This window comes from Polyodon spathula, chromosome 2 (genome assembly GCF_017654505.1).
Source record: "Polyodon spathula isolate WHYD16114869_AA chromosome 2, ASM1765450v1, whole genome shotgun sequence".
Taxonomy (NCBI): domain Eukaryota; kingdom Metazoa; phylum Chordata; class Actinopteri; order Acipenseriformes; family Polyodontidae; genus Polyodon; species Polyodon spathula.
This window is the reverse complement of record NC_054535.1, coordinates 51,654,320-51,667,893: the sequence shown is the minus strand read 5'-3', so window position 1 is coordinate 51,667,893 and position 13,574 is coordinate 51,654,320. Positions and strand designations below refer to the sequence as shown.

The 13,574-nt window shown below is 35.5% G+C and overlaps 1 protein-coding gene across 2 annotated transcripts; it reads left to right on the top strand.

Moving 5' to 3' along the window:
- The first annotated feature begins 792 nt into the window (after window positions 1-792).
- Window positions 793-9,482, top strand: sgcb (sarcoglycan, beta (dystrophin-associated glycoprotein)). Of its 2 annotated transcripts, none has more exons than XM_041224852.1 (6): window positions 793-898; window positions 1,399-1,608; window positions 2,466-2,651; window positions 4,038-4,229; window positions 6,423-6,554; window positions 7,732-9,482. In XM_041224852.1, exons 1-6 carry the CDS (start codon window positions 884-886, stop codon window positions 7,936-7,938), a joined length of 942 nt encoding a protein of 313 aa, XP_041080786.1. In that variant the 5' UTR covers window positions 793-883; the 3' UTR covers window positions 7,939-9,482. The 2 variants fall into 2 exon arrangements, with proteins under 2 accessions (XP_041080786.1, XP_041080778.1); XM_041224844.1 differs by lacking the exon at window positions 793-898 and adding an exon at window positions 907-991.
- The last annotated feature ends 4,092 nt before the right edge of the window (window positions 9,483-13,574 follow it).

The following is a 13,574-nucleotide window of genomic DNA, read 5'->3' as shown; positions in this document are numbered from 1 at the left end:
ATATAATGTTGATCATCCTGTGCACTCCAGTTTGTTTACTTTGTTCACTGACAAAACATGTGCCATAGTATCAAATTCAGTTCCCCATGAAATATGGTTTCACTTGTTTTCTTAATATAAGAGTCACGTTATGGGCAACGCAGTGTTTATATGTGGTGTTTATATAGAAAACGTAGATATTACAATTCAACTTAAAAAAGCATTATTTTTTTATGTTACGTTTTTTATTTTTGCTGAATCGTTAAAAGCGTATGGCGTTCGTGGAAGCTTAACATGAATGACAACATCTGCGCGTATCCGCGGAAGAGTCAAAATCGCCGGGAACACGCTTTGATTAAATGAGCATGCGCGTGCGGTGTCAAGCGAAAGATTATTTAGCGCATGTGCACAACAAACAGAGGGCACTGAATTTCATGGGAACTGAATTTGATAATATACATGCCTTTCCCTTAGTCAAATATATTGTCGGCTATTGAATAATAAATGCATCTGAACTCCAATACAGTAAAATAAGCACATTTAAAACTCCCATATCTCCAGTACAGAGCAATACCTCAAATCCTCGGCTCATTCTTATTTTGGCTTTTCTTTTTTTGGGAATGACCATAACATTCCAGGCACATTAGTCTAGTCTATTTGTTCCCTTGGAAATAACCATCTACGGTTAAAAAAATAAATCATAGTAATAAAAGCTAATGTTATATTTGCCTTATATAATTGAATAATATATATATTTAAATGAATGGGTTAACAATAAAACAAGTAATGTATCAATCTAATTGTCAATTTATCTTCTGAGGATATTAAAGTTTTCCACTCAGAATGGTTTGTTCCAGCAGGGTCAGAGCCAGCTGTCAAACTGTGGCTGAAGACGACGAGGAACATGGCGTCTGAGCAGGTCTGTGAAGGGAATGAAACTGAGATTGCTTTAGCTATTTCAACCTAACGTTTTCTGAATATTATGGTGTATTGGTTATTAAGGAATGCGACGGTTAGTGTATTTAACTCTACGGCTGTAAAACCTTATTTTTAAGTGAATTATGAATCTGTTTTGTTCCATATCCATATTCAGTCACTCGCTGTGTTTTAAATTATAGAAAACAATGCTAGTCTGTTCTGTTTTATTACTGTACTAGTATGCGTATCATGTTTTTGCATTTACTCACACGGCTTGCAGACAATGCATTTGAATAAAATGTATTATATGTATAGGGTCTAGCTGTTTGCTTGTAGATTCTGATAATGACAGTCCGCTACTCCGTTATATAAACAAATTATGTGCCAAACGGCGATAGAGACAAAGATGAGCAAATTCAAAAGGAAATACTGATTTATTTATTTATTTATTTATTCGATTGTACTAGTATGAGAGTAATCTATTACATTGCCTCTCCATAGGAAAGCGCCAATGGTCCCGTGAAGAAGTCTATGAGAGAGAAAGCTATAGAAAGGAGGACTACAAACAAGGAACACAACAGTAACTTCAAGGCCGGGTATATCCCCATTGAGGAGGAGAGACTTCACAAGACAGGCCTGCGGGGCAGGAAGGGCAGTTTGGCTATCTGTGTTATTGTCCTCCTCTTTCTTCTGGCTTTGATCAACTTAATTGTAAGCGATTGGAATGCAGGTTATACTGTATTCCTTGCATGTATCAAGCTGCATAAAAACTTAGGGCCAGAATTACTTAATGTTTTCTTCCAGTATAGCACAGCATATGCACTGCAATTGCATGACGGGATAATAGATATGCCATCTGAAACTTGAAACTCTTAATCATAAGAAGAAAAAAAAGAAACTTGATTAGATTTAAAAAAAAAAAAAAAAAAAAAAAAGTTTTACTTTACAAGACATGATGTCACATGCCATATTGGAAAACTATTTCAAAAATGTTAAATACATTTCCATGACACATTGTAGTGTGTATTATTACCATTACAAAACTAGCAAGATATAGACAGGTGCAGAGTGAGATTCTAAAATAGATATATTTCCTCTAAAAGAAAGTTAATGTGTTTGGGATTTGAACCAATCTATGAGATCTGAATTGCACTATTTTATTATTTTTGTTTTTAGTTGGAGGGAAAAAGCCTTAATAATTGAGAGGGTAAAATGTAGGTGTATTTCAACATGATAACATGAATATCAAACATTATTTTAATCCATTAAAACAGATCTTAAGAAAAGTGATGTTTGTGTTAATTTGAGGTCAATTTAAAAAATAAATAAATAAATAAACATGAATATATAATATGAGAAACTATAAACAAAGGTGCTGGAATTAACAGCTTTTTTTAAAAATAATTTTTGGTACTTATTGTATTTGCTTTATTCTTCGATCTACACACCCCAGACTATCGTAGCTCCCTTTGCAGTGTGAAAAAGTCATACTCTGTATCTAAGAGTTAGGATTTTCAATAAACTGACAGCATTGCATATAATAAGAAGGCACTGTATTTTCATTGCAGATCACCCTTGTTATCTGGACTGTAATCCATATCGGCCCCAATGGCTGTGACAGTATGGAGTTCCATGACAGTGGTTTGCTGCGGTTCAAGCAGGAGTCTGACATGGGGGTGGTGCATCCACTGCACAAGAGCACGGTGGGGGGGCGGAAGAATGAGAACCTTGTGATTACTGGCAACAACCAGCCTGTGAGTGGGCTTATTTAACCATGTTTCATTAGTGCTATACTTCCACTAGACCGTTATAAATCACATATAGGGAACTCTTCAGATCAGTGCATGCTTATCTTCTCCATTTGAGATGTTCTCTGTTTTTCTGTGCTGTGATCCAGGACTAAGCGTGGATGCAGTCCACATCTTCCTTCAGCAGATTGGAACGTTCGAAAGTTTTTAAAGCAGAAAACGCATAATTAAGTTTCCTTTTAAAAACTTTTTATACACACAAGTGCAGTTTAAAAAAAAGTTTTTCACGGCTCCCGAGCGGCACATCCAGTAAAGCTAGGCTTCTCAAACTTGGTCCTGGGGACCCCCTGTGGCTGCTGGTTTTCATTCCAACCGAGCTCTCAATTACTTAACTATACCCTTAATCTTAATTGAACCGATAATTTGCTTTTTGCTTAATTATAACTTTTTACTTGTTTTCAGCTCTTAAACTGTTGCAGTTCAAGTTACTTATCAAATGTTACAGCTACTTTGGAATATGCAATTGTTCAAGAGCTGAAAGCAAGTAAAAAGGTTTTAATAGCAGGTAGGCTATGTGTGTATCTTTCAGCCACACATACACTTCAAACTATTATATGTCAATTTAAAATTTATTTATTGTGTGCAGTATATGTAAGGTACTGTATGGTATCATAACTTGTAAATTCAGCAATATTAACTATTTTGTTGTTTTGTGTTACAAAACAGTTGGGTAAAAAAAAAAGTGTGCTAAATTACTTTAGTTTCAACTTAAAATCTTTTATTTTCTGAATTCTACAGTAATGTGTACAGAGAAGGCATGATTTGTGTGTTACTGTATTATTTACAGTAGCCTATAGGCTAAAGTGAAACAATGCACTGGATAGTCATTGGATTTTACTATTTGTATACTATGTACTGTACATTCATTAATGTAATGTGTACAAAGAACACAACACAGAAGTGGTAGTTTAGCGAAAAGGGAAATGCATTTAAAATAAGCAGTATGAATCTAAATCCACAAATGCCACCACGATAATTGCATTTATTCGTGATTTTTTTTTTTATACCACAATTATCATTTCATACATTTTCAATATTGTCCCAACTCTTCACTCAACTGGCAAATAATATAACACATTAAAACAAAGTTTGAGTTTTTTGTGTGGGTGGTCTGATAAGGGCTGGAAATATTTCTAAAGCAGAATGAATATTTTAGAAAAAACTATGAAGGCTGAGGATATGCAGCTTTTTGACAAATCAAGTTATCTTGTAAAGCTCTTTGATGGTGGTCCACTATGAAAGATTGATTGATTGATTATGCTCATTTGTGAAGTGCATTCAATTAAAAATTGTATGGTACAGCATGAAATAACTTTGTATTTCTTTTCCAAGGTTGTGTTTCAGCAGGGAACAACCAAGCTCAGTCTAGACAAAGAAAAAGCCTCCATTACCAGTGATCTTGGAATGTCATTTGTGGATCCCCGAACCCAGAACACACTCTTCAGCACAGACTACGACAACCATGAATTCCACTTGCCAAAGGGGGTGAAGGTCCTGAATGTGCAAAGGGCTTCCACAGAAAGGGTTTGTCTTTCTCCTTCCTACTTATACGGTGGAGGAATATTTCAGTGAGACAGACCACAGCGAGGACAATCTTATTATCTTTTTGGTCTGTTTTAATCTTTGTGACAGGCATTATAGTGTATTACCTTTACAAGGTGTGTATGCGTAGTAGCTCAAGATCTCCTTGTGTTTAGACAGCTAAGCAATATCTGTGGAGCAACAACTTGTACATGTAACCCGTTGTTTTAAAAAAGTTTGAAAGTTAGCTTGTATGGGTAATGGCATATGCTTCAGAAAAATGCATTCTGATACAGTTTTTCAGAGTCTTGTACGTCACCTGATCTTCTTCGTGGATCTGTCTTTTAAATTAATACCCTACATATTTTGTTTTCAAAGTCAGGGTTAGAAACTCACGCTCGCCCGCTGCAAATTAAATCTGATGAGGACTAGTTGATGTCTGTGTCCCAGTAGTCCTCTGGGCGAGTACTTAAAACAAATGTACAGATATACTCGCATTCACAGTCTTGCGATTTAAAAAAAAAAAAAAAAAGGTATTTTCTAACGCGTTGTAGCAGTGGTTAATGCGCATTCATAATGCTTACAAAAGTCACTCGAACTGAAACCTCCCTTCATCTCCCCTGCAATGCCAGACCCACTTAACATGATGTTTGCGTTTGTGTTCTCCCTCTGCGTGGGAATGCAAAGTTTATTGGGTGTTTTATTTTACTGAAACACGTTGCATCTCAAAAAAAAAAAAAAAAAAAAAAACTAAATATTTTAAAACTAATGAATAAACAATTATAATAATTAACATTATCGTAGTATGTTGCTTAAAACATAGCACAATATATTCATAAAGTTGAGTTCCTACCTGTAAAAAACAGTAACATGTCAGCATATTTTAAGTGACTGGAAACTGAAATTACTTTTTTTAAATACACTTCTCTTATACCATTACAGTACTAATGAGCGATAATTAGTTTGTTTGAAGATCTACTTTTCCCTCATTTGTCTTTTGTGTTTTTTTTTTTATGCTCTCATAGTATCCAACCTAGTAGATTCAGCATCCATCAGTTCTGGCAGGTTCTACTGTAACTTGCTGAATCATTTTTCTCTCACTGCCACCTAGCTAAGAATTCCATCCTGAGGGCTACAGTGAAACGTAATGTCTTTAAATTGGGTCTTCAGTGAAGACCGCGTGTGTACATTCATTATTGTAGGTAGTAATTCATAGTTATTTAATCACTCACAGGCTGTAACTGCTAACTCCACAAACCAGCCAGCATATATATATATATATATATATATATATATATATATATATATATATATATATATATATATATATATATATAAAAAACAGTGTTTTTTTTTTTTTTTTTTAGGAAAATCAAATTTTAAGCCTATTTTTAGGGACCCCTAACTGTTATTGTTTATTCTAACTTTGGCACTTCACATTAAGGACTAGTAAGTTTACATCAGGAATAGCAAGTTTCAGAAGGTACTAGTCCTTCGGACAAGTACTACAATATTGTTAGTTTGTAAGCCTGAAAGTCACGTCGGGCGTAAAATGTAAAGAGTAATGTTTTTTTTTTTTTCCCCTGTAATGTCGTGTGCCATTATCGTGGTAATTACTGTTTATGGCGAAGAGACTCGATCATAATCTTGGTTTAAATCTTAAAACTGGAATTCAGTTTTGGCCATAACCCTGCTTGTGTGATTTGCTATAATAATGTATTTTATAGATAACTTCAACTCGCATAAACATTTTGTTCTTTTATTTTTTTTATTGTGATTTAACAAATATTGATGTAAAATGGGTTGACAGCTCTACATTTTTTACGTTTTGGTATCGAAAATGCAGTTAAAGTGATAAGACAGCAACACAATGAATATAATTTTCAATACATGTGATATGTTGACTTTAGCGTTTTCCTTTAGTACTTTTTTTTTTTTTTTTTTTTTTTTTTTAAATCTATTTTTCAGTTGAAATCAGGTTTGATAGAATACCTTTGGGGTCCAAATACCACAGCCACTGTTTAAGCCATTTAAATAAGTAAGCCCTGCTGGCCTTTTTAATAGACAGAAATGCAGTCAAGACACTCGCATGCACTGTGAGCAGTAAGTATGACAATCACTGGCAAGGTGGTGTAGGGTGTTGCAGTTTTGCTGTTCAAGTTCCAAAGTTAATCAATTTTTCTGCCCTTCTGCCAGATCACTAGCAATGCTACAAGTGACCTTAGTATTAAAGTTGATGGGCGTGCCATTGTGCGTGGAAATGAAGGGGTGTTCATCATGGGCAAAACCATTGAGTTCAAAATGGGAGGAGACATGGAGCTAAAGGCTGTGAGTAATGAATGAATGAATTCTTTCATGTTACAGCCAAACCTGCTTAATATCACTGGTATGGCATCCTCTTAACATGATCATCATATTGAAATGCCCCTGACAGAATAAAAAGTCAAAGAAACCATTCCTGATTATATTAGGTTATATACTGTATCTGATGTCCCACCCCAATTGAAAGGATAGCTAACTAAAGCCCCTTTCACACTGGCACTCTTACGTGGGTCCGGACCCAGGTTCTGGCTGCCTGGGTCACAATCCCACGTAGTGTAAAAACACGTACCTGGGTCGTATCCAGGTTGACCTGGGTCCCACCGACCCACCTCGGGATGTGGGTTGACATGCTTTGACCTGGGTTGAGACAAAATGCGGTCATTCATAAGCCAATGAAATAACAAATAGTCACGCCTGCGTGAAGGTTTCACTTCCGCAATGAATATTTATGTTTATTCTGCTTAGCTATATTTTTTGTTGATTTAATACCAGCATGAGCCAGATTGCAGCAAGGATGAAGAAACATTTGGGCTGACGTTTCAATACAGAGAAGCTTTGATACATGCATTGTGAACTTGTGTCTGTCAACCCTGCTTTATCAAAAGCAGTGTGAAATCATACCCAACCTGAATAACACCGGGTCCTGACCCGGGTAGGTTGCAACCCGGGTTGAGCAAGCCAGTGTGCCAAGGGTGTAAGGTGTAACAAATCCATATTTGTACCTTAAATCAATAGTTCAATAGTTATTTTCTCCTATTGAATGTGGTACTTTCCATGTACTTTATACTTCAGTTTGGAATATATTAATGAACATTATTGGAAATAATGCAGTCCTTGTGCATTGTGCTATGAAGGTTCACACATTCATATGTCCTACTTGTTTTGTCAACATTTTTTTGCACTTCAATATTTCTTTTCATGTATTATGCTACTATTGTGTATTATGCACTTTTCAGTGTATTTAATATATTATGCATTTAAAAATATGATGCATGATGCATTTTTCTGTATTTAAAGTATTATGGATTTTCTTGTTGTTACCGCATCTTGTAAAGCGCTTTGATGGTGGTCCACTATGAAAGGCACCATATAAAATATAATAATTTATATTGTGTATTATAACAAGCTTTATACAGGATATATGCATATTAATTCTGACATTAACATTTTTAATTTTTTTTAGGAAAACAGCATTGTTCTAAATGGAACAGTCATGGTCACTTTATCCCGAAATCCAAACTCTTCCTCGGGAGGGGAGCTGTTCCTTGAAGAGAAATGGGAGCGTTACAAGCTCTGTATGTGTGCGGATGGAACGCTCTTCAGAGTTCAGGTTAAAAGCCGCAACATGGGCTGCCAAACCTCAGACAACCCCTGCGGTGCAACTCGCTGACAGCCAGCGTGGCCGAGAAATGAAAGGTTTTAGGAAGAAGACTTTCTGTGCTGATAAGAAACCTGATGCAGGAAAATACATTATACCCAGATTATACTTTTTTTTTTTTTTTCCTGAGTGCAACCAAAGACTTAACTAGGAACTCTGCTTCAATTAAAACCTTTTTTCAGAACTTAAACTAGGAGTTTTGAATGAATGCATGCAATAGCTTTTGTTGACATTGGGAGGTATTATATATTTTTTTGTTTGTGTGTAATATAACAACAATATTATAACTTTTTTTTGTGGCAGTAGGAATAGCGTATTTTTTTCCCCCCTGAAACATTTAAAGATTTTTCATTAAAATGCCTCTCTGACATATAAAATGTGGCTGGTCCATGGCAAGTGCATTTGACCACCATTTTCCCATGTACTGCACCAGTGTGTAACATACCTTTGAATTAGCTGTGTGTATGTATGTTACTGTGTTAGCTTTTCCCTCACACAGAGCCTTGATTTTAATGACAGAGATAATTTATTGTAAACAAGACTTTTTTTTTTAATTATCATGTAACTGGGATTTATGGACACCTGCACACAAGTTGTGCTTAAAAGTGCCAACCTGTAGGTTATCTGTGGTAGAAATGTACACTTTATTGCACTATGCTTCAATTAAGCCCATCACTATTTATATAGCTAATACTATTTTCCTTGCACGACATTTTTAGTCTATTATATTTACAAGCACAGATATATGTATTGCTACTAATACTAATAAATGTGTTGTAAACAGTGTTATAATTCATGAATGCCTTGATTTTATTTTACTGCCATGCATTATTGTGAAGAGTTTAAAAGGAGTGATGTATTAAAGGATATTTCAGTTTTCTAGTTGCAGGATGGTGCTTGTTGCATTGTGTAGTATAACACTGTCTTGCTGTGTTGCAAGGCTAATATGTTTCTATCTACAATATGTACAATATGTATTTATTTTTGTGCCATTTTAAGTATTGGTATACAGCAACAGTTTTACTATAAGGCAGTGTCAAATTTTTGTCTGAAATAAAAATGCACACATGAGACACTGAGAGAGACACCTTTTCCCAGGATTAAATGAAAATGATGGCGGTGCCAAAGCCATTATAAAGTAACGCTATGGTGGTGCCATAAGATTGTATTTAATTTAGGCCCTTGTTTGTCTGCTGGAGTTGGACTAAGGTTAGTTTAAATCATACATCCATTTGAGAACTTGCTTGCCACTGATTATCCAAGACAGTTGTGTTTTTTTTTTTTTTTTAATCATTGACAGCACACAAGACGCAGTACTTCTGTACATTTTCAGTCAGGTGCAACGTAATCCAACACAGTGCAATCACAGTGCCTTTGGTGCTGTGACAGTCTCAATCGGGTGTATAGCATGTACAGTCTTTGACAGGTCTGTTTTCTAAAAGTACATGTTATCATATTACTTGCACAGTTTATAGATTCACAACTGAAATACATTTACAAGAGTGTCAAACAAGCTTTCAATGTTTGTGCTTTTAATAATAAAATAATAATAAATGTGTTGTTTTTGCTTGATCTTTAAAAAAAAAAAAAAAAAAAAAAAACATTACAAAGTCCAAAGACTTTATCAAGCTAAATTCCCTGTCTCTCTAACTAGCTGGTAATTAGTAGCCTAACTAGGTTTGGTGTTAAAGTAGCTCACTATAAAATGTAATGAAGCACCCCCCCCCCCCCCCAGATTTACAAAATCACATTTAATTGATATTTTTGTACTAGTACATCCACATAATGTATATTGTACAGTTAGCACTTTTTATTATTTGGTAGAGGTGATATACTTTAGTAACGTATTAACTCGAGCATGTGAATCATTCCACAGTACTTGCTGCTCAGGGTCATGCTGCTGAATATGGTATGTAGACTTTGGTCCTGTTATGGCTAGTTTAAGGGTGAATTCTTAGGAAATTGCTCAGCTGGTATTTTACTGTAAAGGAGTCTCCACTCACAAGAGGATCTGTGGAAATCTTTCCATAAGGAATTTTACATTATCAGTAAGTTATAATATATGTGGTTTACTATTTATCAATGTCAGATGTTCAGCACTAGTCATACAAGTGAAGGTTTTAAATATGTATTCGCTTTTAGAGTAAGTACTGTCTAAAAAAACATATATAAGTGCAGGTGTTTGTTATTATTTGAACCTTAAAAATAGTTGTTTTTAACAGCACTAGAAAAGAAACATCTCAAAACCTTCATTTTTATTGACATCTCATTTGCCCTCCAGCAATGTAAAGGTCATTATTCTTTAGCCAAGGGAACATATTTTACACCCATCTGCTGATTGTATTTGTGCTACAACAACATTTGTGCATTATCAACCTGTGCTTTTTATTAGGATGTTAGAAATATGGCAGAATTTCATTGCAATACAGTGTTAAACTTTTCTTCTGTCGCAGGACCAGGTGCAATGGCAGGCTCTTGCCTAGAAGTATTTGTTATGGCCATCACTCTCATCTTTAGTGCACCCTCAGAATCAAAACCAATCCAAGACCCTCCTGCCCTTCCTTGTGAGGCTCCCTGCTGGTGTGATGGACTGTCTCTGATGAACTGTTCATCCTCTGGAATATCTGCTCTCCCCATGACAATACCAGAGTCAGTGGCAGTGCTTGACCTCACTCACAACAACATCATGTCTCTGTCGCTGCCTGATTCTGAGAGTGGCATTGATAAGCTCAAACATCTCAGGCTTGGATACAACAAAATCAGTCACTTGTCTGTGTGTGTTGTGCATGATTTGACAGTTACAAACCCTGGGTATACACCTCTACCTGGCTTTTCGAAGAGGTTTGGAAATGGAGTCAGAAGTGCTTGTGCTTCTAATCTTGAGCTGCTTTCAATAGAGAGAAACCATCTTCAGAACATTCCAAAGGGTAAGGAATCAGTTTATTACTAAAACAGGGACAGTTAATTAATTAAGTCAGTAACCAATTGGCTTTTATTTTATTTCTGTATAAACAAAAAAAAAAAAAAATCAGCTGATTTCACATTCCCACTCTCCATATATTGACCATTTGACAATGAACACCACCACAAAATGTTAAATGCTACTAAATTTCAAATGTTCCTACGATGCTCCTTTTCAGGCCTCAGTGTTTGATGTATATAATGTCAATTTTCTACAGACAATGAGCCGCTGCAGAGGATATTAATACTATTATAAACTGTGAAATGGTTTTGTGTATGTGTAGGCTATTTTTAAAATATGTTTTTAGGTTAAATTGTGTACTGGACACCTTTAGTCTACTTGAGGTCTGTGGCAGAGCAGAGCTCTGCCCTATATAGATTGGCAGGGATGGGGTTAAATTCCCCTACCTGCCTGGGTTTATTGTGTTCAGGTGGCTGGGGTTGTTTGGAGTAATTAATGATCAATCAGCACCCAGCCACCTGACATAAAAGGAGGCCTCAGCTTCCCATTAGAGAGAAGGAAGCTGAGAAAACAGCGCTTGCTGTTTTTGGTTTTGTGTTTTTTTTTTTTAAATTTTCTAAGCCAGTGAAGGCATTGCCCAGCCTGGAAACCTTTATTTTTGTAGTTTTGCTTTTGTGTTTAAATATCTTTGTTTTTGCCCTTGTGCTCTTTTATTTATAATAAAAGTATTATTTTTTTGAACTGCAGTCTATCTCTGGGCCTCCATCCACTCGCCAGCCTGTCACAAGGTCCTTTAAGGTCACTTCACTCAGAATCAGGGTCCGGTGTTAGAATTTTTATATTTAATAACTACTAGTTTAAGTGGGGAAAAATCTGCCTCCCATTAAATATTTGGTAGCAACTAGTAAAACACACAAGTGGGTGGGTTCCTTGACAATCTGCATATGTTTTAGAGTAGAAACCTACATTCCTAAAGCTCAGATCAATCAAACATACATGGTCATGGTCAGATTAGCAATGTTTTAAAGAAACAATGTCTGTTACCACAAGAACAAATGTGATTGCACTGCAGGGTTTGGAACTGTGCATGAACTATATGCCATTTGTATACCCCATTCATTACAGTTGCTATGATGCATGTTTGCAGGTAAGGGCTTGTGAAGCGTGTTTATGCAGCAAACAAAGTACAAGGCTGAGCAGGAAAACAGATGCAGAATGCAGATTTATAAAGCCAAAAGACAAAGTTGATTAAAGGGTACTGTTTGTCCATTTAGAATCGATGCTGGCAATTAAATATTATGTGGACTTTGTTACATTGTAATTGAATAGTGTTGTAGCTAATGGTATTTATGTATTTTTTATCTGCTATTGTTTCTATATAATTGTTATATTACTGTTTAATATAGAACAGAAGTAATTTGTGCATGGATGCTTTCTACAAAAAACTAAATATAAACAGTTTATTATTGCACAGCATCAATGACACTTGATATGTTGGAAGGTATGCTTTTGAGCTACCATATACTGTAAAGATATCAAAAGATATGAATTGCTTCCTGGTAAATGCCACAGTCTCATTGTTAATATACAGTATGTGAAGCATGTTAAGTCCCCAACATAATACACTTAAATTATCTGATCAACACTTTTTATTGTTCACCAATCAAGTAATGTATGTCATGGTAAGATAAACTGAGCAATCTGTTAGGTATTTTTATTAATGCTATAATTCTCTTCCCAACAATGTGCATTCTCACCTGTAAGAAGCGTTGTCACAGCAACTAGATTTTTTTTTTTTTCTCTGCAGGACAGTTGTTTCCATGGTAAACAAAGGCATTACTGACTCAACTCTGGCACTAGATTAGTCTACCTGAAGGAACGTGGGCTACTGTATTTCAGTCCACCATTTAGCTGGGTCAATTAAATAATTAAGGTATAAAAAAGTAATGCAATGGAATAGAGTAGGAGACCCATCTATCTAAAACAATGACACCAAGTTACTAGAACTAAATATTGCTATGATTTTTACCATACTATATTACAGTAACATTTTTAAATGCAGGCATTGAATAAAAATGGTGTCTATTTGACAACTACTTTTTAATCTCAGAATTTATGTTTGGTTGTGTAATGGACCCATGATTTATAAATGACCAAAAAAGTATAGGCATTTTTCATGCCATCCAAATGTAATTTTCAAGCCTTACTGAAAGTCTTCTTCAATCATAATGTGTTGCTATCCTTATGATGACTTAATTTTATGCTAAAACAATTACAATATCCCAGTGATACAAAATCAGTGATGTTTATCAGTTTTATTTGTTTTGTCATTTGATACTTTTTGCCATGAACACAGTTTTCCCAGTCTGTCCGAAAGTATATTGCACAGAGGGGTTAATCGCTCTTATGGTTTCTTACTGCCTCAGGTCTTGGACATTTGCGTTCACTGCATGGTATTCAGCTATCCCACAATCGGATATCTGCAGTGCACATGGAAGATCTTCAAAACTGCAGCAAGTTGTCAACTATTTACCTACAGCATAATCAGATTACCACCATTGATCCACTTGCTTTCCAGGATTTAAAAGAGTTAAAGGTAAGCATCTGCTTTTTTAAAACAGAAGTTGTTGAATCCTCTTTTCTGCAATAGTTATGTGTGTTTTGTCAGACAATTCCCATGCAGTTCAGATTTGACACTCGTGCTGGAATTTTACATCTAACCATT